The sequence below is a fragment of the Microcaecilia unicolor genome, chromosome 1 (assembly GCF_901765095.1).
Source record: "Microcaecilia unicolor chromosome 1, aMicUni1.1, whole genome shotgun sequence".
Lineage (NCBI taxonomy): Eukaryota > Metazoa > Chordata > Amphibia > Gymnophiona > Siphonopidae > Microcaecilia > Microcaecilia unicolor.
Window position 1 is genome coordinate 367,055,478 of NC_044031.1, and position 12,012 is coordinate 367,067,489.

The window sequence follows — 12,012 nt, forward strand, 5'->3', positions numbered from 1 at the left end:
CTCTGACGTCCGCAGAGCACGATTTACAGAGCCCTGCTGCGGATCTGTGCTTGCCACAACATGAACAGCACTTAACAACCTCCGCAGCCATTGCCGAAAACGGCGGAAAGTTTCAAAACGGCGGAAAGTTTCAAAATGGCGGATTCGCGCCAAAAACGTCCCGTTCACGGGCCCTCCCCAGAGGAGCTACAAGACTTTCTTACCTCACCAGACCGAGTCACAGAGCTCCGTTCACGCTGCACAGACAGAAGGAAGCCTGAGAATCGCAGCGCTAACAAGCGCGTCGCTTTTTTTTTATTTTTTTAACGCTGTGAGGAAGAGGCAACAGCTACAGAGGCACTCCGGAGGTCCAGGAGAGAGAGAGAAAGGCAGGGAAAGGACAAACCAATGTGCCTGCATCCACATAGAAGAGTGTGGGAAAGGCAGGGAAAGAACATACCAATGTGCCTGCATCCACATAGAGTGTGGGAAAGACAGGGACAAGGCAAACCTTTATGCCTGCATCCACATAGGGGGAAGGGTAAGGCAGGGAAATGGCGAACCTATGTGCCTTTAAAGTGAAGCTGCAATAGCCACAACACCCCTGCTACAACTGGCAAAAGCCCAGGAGCCACGCCAGGGAGATTTTTGAAGGAGCTGAATAAGCTACATCCAACCCTGCTGGGGAGATAGAGAATACTGAGAGGCAGATGGAGCTAGCTGGCCAAGAAGCACTATGGTTTTCAGTGCTCTCTATCTCCCCCTGCTGGTAGGTGGACACAACCCATTCGTAATGGATTTATCTGCTTGGTGACAAGGAATTTTGAATTTCACTCAAGATATCCATAAATACTTTAAAGGCTGGCAGAAGGATGGTAATAATGTTGGCATATATGCAGGAGAGTACTTTCAACTGCTCCAAATGTCTCCCTAATGGCTGTAGCACATTAAATAACACAGGGGAAAGGGGCAGGGGCGAACAAAGTCTGTGGTACCCCGCAGACAGGTACCCAGCTATCTGATAGTACACCCTGCATCATGTCTATCAGCTTGCTGTTCTGGCCTTCACTGCTATGTCTCTTTTAGAACATTCTTGCTTCCCCATTCTGCCAGTATCCTTTGAAGATACCACAGTCAAATCCACATGCTCCTGAGCAACTGTCAGCTTTCCCTCATGAACTACTTTAAAAGCTGTTTTATCAGCATTGACACACTGCTGTGCCACTGACCCTCCAGCACTGTGAGGAGCTGGAGTTCTCATTCAGCACTGCTGTAAAATGCTGTATGTTCTCCTTGCTTGAAGAAATGGCATTAACAGTGTAAAATTTCAGCACTCTAGGTCACTACATGTATTCAACTACACCTCTCTCTCCTATATAAGTGAGAAGGAGAGAGCTTTTTTTTTTTTTTTTTGCTTTTGAGGACTGGTGCTCTTTCCAATGAGGATGAAGAGATCCTTTGGCTGCACAGTGGCTCTCCAAAATACTTGAGCCTTTTAGATTGTAAGCTCTTTGAGCAGGGACTGTCCTTCTATGTTTAAATTGTACAGCGCTGCGTAACCCTAGTAGCGCTTTAGAAATGTTAGTAGTAGTAGTACAGTGGCTCTGTTAAAGCAAGGCAGCTGTGAGGAGCCAATATACAAAATACAGAGGTTACTTTTTTTTTTTTTTTGTAGGTTTTCCTCCCACTGGTAAATGAAGTGGAGGTGAGCAAATCAAACTTTCAACCCCTCCGAAGGGACACCACCTTGTAGTGGTGGAGGGGCTTCTGTGTTTCAATGACTCAGAGGGCTATGCTGAAAGGTTACCCATATCAGACAGGCCTCTGAGGAGAAACCAGACAAAGAGTGTCCCAAACTGGGAGAGTGGTAAGATGGTGACCTGAAGTTCGTATGCCCAACGGCCCAGCTGCCCTCTGAAGTTTTGTCTTCTTTATGTAAATTCCCTCTCTGCAATTGCACTTTCCTTAACTGAGAGGAAGGGAACAACCGGTGCTCAGCCGCCGATGGCCAGCATTTTGTCCCCTGAGCAGCAAGTGTGGGACCGCTGCGCGTCGAACTGCCCTCAGATGAAAGGGTTGGCGAATCCGTTGATTAGCGCCGGCGAAGGAGCGTCGACGCTCTTGGACCTGGAAAAAGAACTCCATCGCTCCCAAATTATTCAACCACCATGTCCAAAGGAGTGGAGGAGTGAGAGGCATATGCTGAAACGGAGGACGTTTACAGCAGAACCCGAATCGGCGGAACCACTCCTAAACACCTCAAGAGAAATCACCTTGGAGTTTTGGCTTCCGTGGAGGTTACACTGAATGTCATCTGGAAGGCGCTTCGGGACCTGACAGCGGTAGTAAATAACTTTGTTTCAGATATAATCTTATTGGAGAGTTACATGGACAATTTGACTGAACCCTTTGAGAGTGAAAATTGATATAATAAATGAAGTTCTACACAAGCTAGAAGTGGTTATGATCCTGAAAATGATAATGGACCAGAAACTTTGAATGATAAGGTGGATGTTATTGTGGATGATTAATGTCGTGATTATTGTTTTTCCCCAGAGTTCCAGGTATGACTCCTAAAGTTCTCCTCAGAAATATTTCCTTAATTATTACTTCGAAAGGAGTGAAGCCTATGAAAACTAGGATTGCTTTAATCAGTGGGATTTGAATTAGAGACTTAAGTATATGTATTCTGGTTTTTAAAAGAGAGAGAATGTAATCAGATGTATTATTTCTAACTAAAATCTGGACAATAAGTATGTTCTCAATGAAATGAATTGACTATACACCGTATTTGGTCTTGAAGAAGCCAACCAGATGATCAATGTGGAATAATGAATTAGATGAGTAATATCTGGGGATAATCAGGTTAATACCATGTTTTCTTTTTTCTGTTTACTGTTTAATTGATCTCCTTGTCTTATCTCACTCTCCCTATTTTTCTTCACTTTGTGGTCTAAGAAAGAGAAAGATTGTATATAATCCATATATCTAGTTGGGATTGTTTTCTTCTTATCTTGTACTAATGTGCAGTCATCTCTGCATTACTGTTTGCAAGTGACCCTTGTAAAATGAAAAATTATAAATAAATGATTAAAAAAATCAAACTTTCAAGATGATATACACTAATTTCATTTTACAGAACTGCCTAGCTCTAAACGACACACTTCATATATAAAGCACAGTTTGGAACGTTCATGACAACGCCTGAAGCAGGGAATGCATTCAGAGCAGCAGCCAATAACAGTCATCTTTTTGTTATAAGAGGAGCATATTTTGGAACCACTCACCTGTTTGTCTGCCTTAGTTGGAAAGATTTAAAAAAATAAAAATGGTCAAAATTGAGTTCTAACTGCTCCACGGAAAACCAAATTCTAAAGACCTGTTCTCTTGTCTGTGCTACTGTATGACTTCACCTACTTATATGGCTGATTTATCCTGTGCTATACAGAACAAGTTCTTATTTAAAAATTGCTAACAAATTTTAAGGAAAATAAAAACAACATTGCAGAAAAGTACACACATTATTAACATACAATTCATACTACATTGGTTTTACACTAATAACAACCAGGAAACAAATGGTCATTCATAGGGCAATTTCCAAAGATATTTACCAAGTTAAGTTATCCTGTCTGAAAATCTCTTTTCTCCCCAGCTAAAGTATGGGGCAAACACACACTTTTTAACCAAATTAGTTGGGTGCATTTAGGTAATGGGGGGGGGGGGGGGGAGCAACTTAAGTACTTCACATTGTCAAACCCAAACCATTTTACACCTCCCCTCTAATCACAAAAGTAGGAGCCAACTATGTGGGTGCTTTTAGCACATGTTCTGCACATTAGCCAGTTTTCAAAAGAGAAGCCACTTAAAATTAGCTACAAGTACATGTTGCAAAAGCAACTACATAATGTGCAACTATAAAAACTGCCCCATGAATCTTTTCATAAGCTTTCATCACAATACAGCTTTATTTTTCTCTTTTCTTCTTAACAGTGAAAATGGCATAGTAATTCACAACCACAGAATGCACTGTCACAGGAGAGAACAGCGTTCAAGTTCTACTTAGTGGATTAGAGATGGGAATATTCAGTAGAACTGGGAACAGTTATAAGCAATCTTGCTAAGAAAAACACAGGAAAAGCAAGATAAAGGAGCCAGATACTGCCCCTATATGGTATAAGAGGTAGCTATACAGGTGGTAGAAAATAGACAAACATTGCAAAAATTATATTTGAGGGTCCTATGGTGCAATTTCATCTGCAACCTTCCAATGTAAACTGTTCCCGAGAGCTGAATTGGTTACAGCTGTCTATGGGTCAGATATACTAAGCTTTTTCCCCCCCATATATACAAAATGGGAAAACTCCTTTAGTACATCTGGTCCTATATGAGCTGCCCCAACTAGAAACTGTTGGGCATGTGACCACTAGACTAATATGAAGTGGCAGGTGTGAAACTAAGGATCTTAAAAATCAAGATTACAGAAGCAGTTCTCATTAACCAACCTACAATTCTAATATTCAGTAATGCCATTAATTGGAATCAGATCACAGAATTATATTTTAAGGAGCCAAATATCTAAAGCCACTAGCTATAAAATTAACTCATCCCCTACACGTCAAGGTACCACACCATACTTTTCCTAAAACCGCTGAAACACTACAGAAAGACTCCCAGTTTACTCTGAGAAATTACAACACGAGGAAATAAAAATAGAAAAGTCAACCGAAAGCAGATTTTAAAGCTGAAAGGGCATGTGCAAGATAAAAAAAAATAAACCATTTCAATTGATTACTGTGGTTGAATAACTCAAAAAAAGTCTCAAAAATGACAGGTCATTCGGTCTCTTCTAATATTTTAACAGCCATCAACAGGACAAAATAAATGACATGTCATCCATGGCCGAATGATAGCCACCACGTGGAATGCTTCTTCCATCAAAAAAGTTATAGTATCAGAAAGGAATGCAACAATTCACTGCTTTATTTTCCTTCAGATACTCAGTTGGTGTTACGAACCAGACTGAAAACTCGAAGTATGAATTTTCAAAGTAAATAAGTAATACTTACCAGATTTCATTGCTTTTTCTTTCTGTTAATATGAAGAAACGAACATTCCCAAAACAAAATAAGAAAAGACTCATTAGTACAATAATCCTTTTCACACAAAATTATTTTTTGTGTTGAAAACAGCTTTTGCAGATACTATGCAATGAAGGCCAACTTTTCCTGTTAAACAGTTAAGTGCAGCCTTTATGATATTCTGCAAAATATCTTGATAAGGAGAAATCCATCTAGTACATAAACCAAGACTAATACTGTAACAAAGCCAGTATTATGAGACAAAAAAATCTGCAGACATGAACAGTAAGCAAAATCTTGACTTCTGGACATTTGCAGTTCAATAACTACAGCATTCAAAAATCAAGATTTTGGGGCTTATTTGGAAGGACCATCCTATTAATTCAATTTTATTTATGTCGCTGATAAAGAAACCAGGAAAATTCTGAAAAACAAAAAAATTCCAAGTAGAAAATCTTTAAAAACTACCAGTAAAATAAAAGGATTAAGCAGCTAAATGACATACACTAGCATGGATTTAAATGCCAATTCAAACCTTGTTAGGACATAAAGCCCTTCAATACAGGCAATTATGTACCAACCAAACAGATTTAAATTGGCCCCATGTCTCATTTATTACTGCTGTTACCAAATGTGAATGTGTAATGTCTAAGAGTGGGAGTCCATCAGTATGCTTTTCTTGCCATTTCCGGATAAAAGCTATTTCTGCATTGGGGTCTAAGAGACCCCTTGTTAAAGTAGCAAAAACATGAAATTCAATCAAAATGAAATTATATGAACTGAACTATAAAGCACTTCCTTAGATAAAAAGCGCATTCTAAACATTCACAGAAAATAGATCTGACCTATCAAAAAATAAAATAAAAAAAACAAAAGCCAGTCAATATACAGGTGTTGGGGTCTAGTTGACCCCACATAAACATACTCCAAAAATGGGTACAGAAATGTTCCTGAACAGAAAGTAACCTGTTCAACAGAATATCTGCAAATTACTGAAAAATGTTAAACCATGTAGCAAAACGTTTACAATATGAGTATCTGATGAGTTTCTCAATGCTATCCTCTGGGACGACATACACTTTTCCCTTTTGCTTTGGATTAGCCTTAATGCCTCAAAAATGCTGGAGACATTTTTCATGGCAACTTGATGAATATCTCAATGTTGGCAAATACCATCATTGGCCATCTTTTTCAAATCCATTATGCGTAAGCTGAAATGATATGGCAGCAGATGTTCATGCCATATCAGTTTGGGTTTTTTTTGTGTTGGATTCAGCCTGTGAAGTTCACAGAATGCACCGATATTATTATAGTGTTTCCTTTTTTAAGAGCCCAGCTAATGAGGCACAATTTCATTAAATCCAAATATGGTCGAGTGTACTTCTCGATCAGTTGTCAAGAGCTTTACAGAAATATGGATTGTCCTACCTTAAAATGCAAAAGTTTTCCAGCAAATAGTCTCACAAAATCAGATTTTAAAATAAGTTTTATTTATTCAAATTGCTTCAACCACTGTGGCTGCATTTAATATATATGCTTTCAAATCACAGCAGTCAATTTCTTTCCATATCTAACATGTTTGTATGGTATATATTTCTTGAGTGGGCACTTCGATGACAGCAACATTAGGAAGCAAGAATCAAGATTCTCTGAAAGCTAGTCCCACGCCTCTAAAACAAATTAAGCCACAAGTCTCTTCTGTTGGAGACCGATGTCTCAACAATCACAGCTACTATAGGGAAATACTTAATGACAATGCTTCTGAAAATAAAATCTACCATCCATAACAGCACTTTTCTGATTGCTTGATCTGCAAATAGAATATAGCCAAAGGCCAAACATGGTACACAATTCTCTCTTCAGAGCTGTCTATTTACTGCCAAACAATTCACTCCCATACTTAAGTGGAGTCTAGAATCAGCTCCATAATCAACTGGTCATAAAAAGGAACAAACAACATATATCAGATTCTTTACACCCTATAAAGAATAAAGTGCAATGCAGGAGTCACAATGTATCTTGGTGGACAACTGGATGAAAAGTAGAACTTGCTTTCCCCTATTTCTCAGTTGGATGTCTTGATTGATGATAATTAGCAGGTGTGATATTTAAGAACTGCAACATCTGTTAAGTTCATCTCACTGCCTTTTATACTCGTCTTCCTCAGCAAAACTCTGGTCCTCCCAAGCAGGCATCAAGAAAATACAGTAAAGTGTGCCCTCTAAAAGAAAAAAAATGTATGTAGATCCACGGTATGATCATCTTGCCAAACCAACAGGAGACATCCAAATGGCACTAATACACGAAATAATTATGTGAGAATTCATGTTGTCATGCCATAGGAACTATAAAAGACGAAGATGCATGAAGGTGTGTTCAAAGAAGTACACGATGGGTTCCATAAACGTCTTACTTGAAAGTGTTCTGACAGATACATACCACTAACTAGGTGAAGTCTGAAGAAGCATTACAAAATATTAAGTGTCTCAGGAAGGTTCAGGAGGTGGTTAATCACAACCTACCCTGCCTCAAAGTTTTTATGGGTACTACAAATGCAATTACCACAATGAACGCTAGCTGTGAAACTGGTAATTCTGTAATCCCAAAATATCAGTTCAACAGATCACCTTAATTATGGCAAAAAAAATGTGGATGCTATGTCTCTCAAACTTTGATAGCACTGGGATGCACATTTTCTCAAAATAAAGTATAATGAGCAAAGCCATTAAAGATTCTTATCTCCTTATAGATCTATCAAAACAATCTGATGCTGGAACATTTGTTCATTTACCAGAGAGCAAAATGTTTTGTCTACTTTTTCCTCTGTACCAAAACTGTAATATGCCGTTGAGTTTATGTCAACTCATGGTGATCCTATGGATAGTTGTACTGAGTTATGTTCGGTCTTCAAACAGTTAACTGTTGACAGAAGACAAGCATAACTGCTGTTATTGTATCAATCCATCACAATGCCAGTTTTACAGATATGTAAAACGAAAACAATCTCAAGTTGTTCTGTGATCTTTGAAAATATTGAGAGGAAAATGCTTAGCTTCATTTTGTTCTCAGTCTGAGGTGTTTGGGATCTAAGCAATATGTCACCACCAAAGTTAACTACATTCATTTTCCCCACTAATATTTTAATCTATATGCACAATGAAGGAAAGCTTGATCTCACTGACAAGGTCTTTTAAAAAAAATATGTCAGGCAAAACCATCCTATGTTTTTGTGAGATAGCAGGGCTGGAGAAATTCAAAAGCAGGTGAAGAATTAAAATTCATTCCAAGGTGCTCACTTATGAACTATGGATTTCATTCAACTCATTTCAGTATCCAAGAGACCAAAAGATGTCTGAATACAGCTACATTTCAACATTGTTTAAATTCAAAATAAAAACTATTTATCAGGGCAGATATTTTCACACATCAGTGCTTACATTCAGGATCAGGATTCTGTACCAGGTTAAATGATTGCTTACGCAGCCTTGTTTTTGACTATAAATTATTTCTATGAACTGCAGAAGGTTTTCAATGGACGACAATGTGGAGAGTGAAGCTGCCAGATTATAAATAGTCAAATGCTCACTAATAAAGGCCACCCATAAAATCAAGTTCCACCCCATTTCCACTTTCACAGCTAAATGTAAAATCTAATGCTTTGTTCATTAGTTCAGATAAATAAAAAAGCAAACAGAAAAAAAATTTAAACAAACTTTCAGAAATAATTTTTTGAACCTATATTTCTTGAAGTTTGAAATTTATTCTTGGCCCTAGACCTATTATTGGGTGTGCATGGTTTTGTCTGTGTGCACTCTATTTTCACTCCCTTTTCTGATGCATGAAGTACCCAAGACATCTTGGAATAGCGACTGGTAAAAAACACAATGATTAAAGTTAAGGATTGTTCATAGTGGACTTCGGGATGCCCTTCCTGAGGCAAAATACAGGGTCTGGGAAGGTCTTGTCCACCTTTGGAACTAGGACACACTGTTCTGCACCTCAGGATTGAAGGGGCTAGGTCTACACACCAATGTGTTATCTTCCACTGGTACCAAGGATGCTTCAGCAGTGACCTCTAAGTCAAGTGGTAGCTCAAACAGGATGAGGAGCAGACTTCCCACTCTGAGAAAGGTGGCAAAGAGATCAATACTAGAGGGTATTTCATAAAAACCATTCACGGCTGACCCTGTGTGTAGAGTTTTTGCTCTGGGAGGCTGAGTAGCATTTCTCCGGTTTGTATTCCAGTTCGCCTCCAGACAAGAGCCTCTTGGTAGCCTAATGGTTAGTGAGGTGGACTGAGAACCTGAGGAACTCTGATCAATTCCCACTGCAGCTACTTGTGACCCTGGGCAAGTTACCTAACCCCTCCATTGCAACAGATATAACAACTTATGGTTGTGAGCCCAGTAGGGACAGAGAAAGTATCTGCGTATAATACATGTAAACCACTTTGGTTGTACTACAGAAAGGCGGTATAATCAAATCCATGACCTCTGACCTTCTCTTGAGGAAGGCACATGGTGAGTGTAGCATTTCCTGTTGACTTCTGTATCTTCATTTGAAGGCTCTCAGTTCCTTGGCCCTAGGTGATATACTATTGCAGTGATGTTATGATTGAGCCCTATATAGCAAGAGGAAGTCGTGGGGTCCTAAGACATGCACTGGCTTTTCCTGAGGCCTGAAGGTTGATGCAAGGTAAAGAGGATAGCTGTGAGGTTAAACTGAATGGTAAAGGACTACATATGTTTATTTTATCTTTTTAATGAGGGGAGGGGGACATAAAGAGGAAATTAAGAAATGAGAAGAGCAAAAGAACAGAAGGACAGCAGTACAAAGTGCAGCAGGATCTGTGCCTGCACTAGAATGGACAAAATGAGACAGAGGAGTAGAAAGCAATCTACTTATTGGGAGCTTCCATATATGCTGGGAAAGACCTTTCAATCTTCCTGAGTTTTGAGAAAGCGAATTCCATGGTCAACTAAGAGGAAGATTTTTTTTTCTCCTCTAGAATGGAGCACAAAAGAAACGCACAGCATTTTTGAGCCTCTTATGATCTGGAGGGTGCCTAAGCCCATAATCTTGCAGCCAGGTTACAGAGTTCTTCCACGGGGGATGCAGCCTTTCTTACAGAAAAAGGAACACAAGGAAAAAAATAAATCCCGGGCTGGAACAGGACTGCAGGAGAGAATAGGATTCAGCTGTCTAAGGACCTGGCCAACAGGAGTCATGTAGAAACCCAGCCTTCCTGGGCACATAATCAGTATATAATGGCTCTCAAGAGGACCAGAGAAGGGGAATTCCTACCTAGTGTTGAGAGGCTGTAGGATCCCACCCCATGGAAATAGACCTGGAGAACCAAGATGCTGAACCAGGGTTCGAAGCTGAGGAGATGGACTGCACAGATTTGCAATTTGAGCCAGAATCCCACAGTAGGCAGCTGTGGTAACAGCCTTGGAAGCCTGGGACCCTTAAAGGACACTCACCTGTCATTTCTTCCAGTATTGACAGCCAAGTGGTAACACAGTAACATAGCAGGTGACGGCACAGAAAGACCTGCACAGTCCATCCAGTCTGCCCAACAAGATAAACTCATATGTGCTACCTTTTGTGTATACTTGACCTTGATTAGTATCTGCCATCCTCATGGCACAGACCACAGAAGTCTGCCCAGCACTAGCCCCGGCTCCCACCACCGGCTCTGCCACCCAATCACTGCTAAACTTCTGAGGATCCCTTCCTTCTGAACAGGATTCCTTTATGTTTATCCCACACATTTCTGAATTCTGTTACCATTTTCATCTCCACCACCTCCCGCGGGAGGGCATTCCAAGCATCCACTACTCTCTCCGTGAAAAAGTACTTCCTGACATTTTTCTTGAGTCTGCCCCCCTTCAATCTCATTTCATGTCCTCTAGTTCTACCGCCTTCCCATCTCCGGAAAAGGTTCATTTGTGGATTAATACCTTTCAAATATTTAAACCTCTGTATCATATCACCCCTGTTTCTCCTTTCATCCAGGTTATACGTGTTCAGGTCCGCAAGTCTCTCCTCGTACGTCTTGTAACACAAATCACATACCATTCTCGTAACTTTTCTTTGCAACGCTTCAATTCTTTTTGCATCCTTAGCAAGATACGGCCTCCAAAACTGAACACAATACTCCAGGTGGGGCCTCACCAGCGACTTATACAGGGGCATCAACACCTCCTTTCTTCTGCTGGTCACACCTCTCTCTATACAGCCTAGCAACCTTCTAGCCACGGCCATCGCCTTGTCAAACTGTTTTGTCACCTTCAGATCCTCAGATACTACCACCCCAAGATCCCTCTCTCCCTGTCTATACATATCAGACTCTCACTGCCTAACACATACGTCTCCTGTGGATTTCTACTCCCTAAGTGCAGCACTTTGCATTTCTTCGCATTGAATTTTAATTGCCAAACCTTAGACCATTCTTCTAAATTCCACAGATCCTTTTCATGTTTTCCACTCCATCCCGGGTGTCCACTCTGTTACAAATCTTAGTATCGTCCACAAATAGGCAAACTTTACCTTCTAACCCTTCGGCAATGGCACTCACAAATATATTGAACAGAATCGGCCCCAGCACCGATCCCTGAGGCACTCCACTGCTCACCTTTCCCTCATCTGAGTGAATTCCATTAACCACCACCCTCTGGCTTCTGTCCATCAACCAGTTCCTAATCCAGTTCACCACGTCAGGTCCTATCTTCAGCCTGTCCAGGTTATTTAACAGCCTCCTGTGGGGAACCGTGTCAAAAGCTTTGCTGAAATGTAAGTAGATTACATCTATAGCACGTCCCTGATTCAATTCTCCAGTCACCCAGTCAAAGAATTCAATGAGATTCGTTTGGCACGATTTCCCTTTGGTAAAACCATGTTGTCTCGGATCTTGCAACTTATTGGCTTCCAGGAAATTCACTATCCTTTC

General features: G+C 40.3%; 1 protein-coding gene across 1 annotated transcript in view; it reads right to left on the minus strand.

Moving 5' to 3' along the window:
• The window catches only part of LOC115474425, a 439,537-nt gene that overhangs the window by 393,834 nt on the left and 33,691 nt on the right, over positions 1-12,012 (minus strand). The window contains exon 3 of the mRNA XM_030209885.1: positions 5,049-5,070. Coding sequence (XP_030065745.1) covers positions 5,049-5,058 — 10 coding nt within the window. The 5' untranslated portion in view covers positions 5,059-5,070. The remainder of the gene's footprint in view (positions 1-5,048; positions 5,071-12,012) is intronic.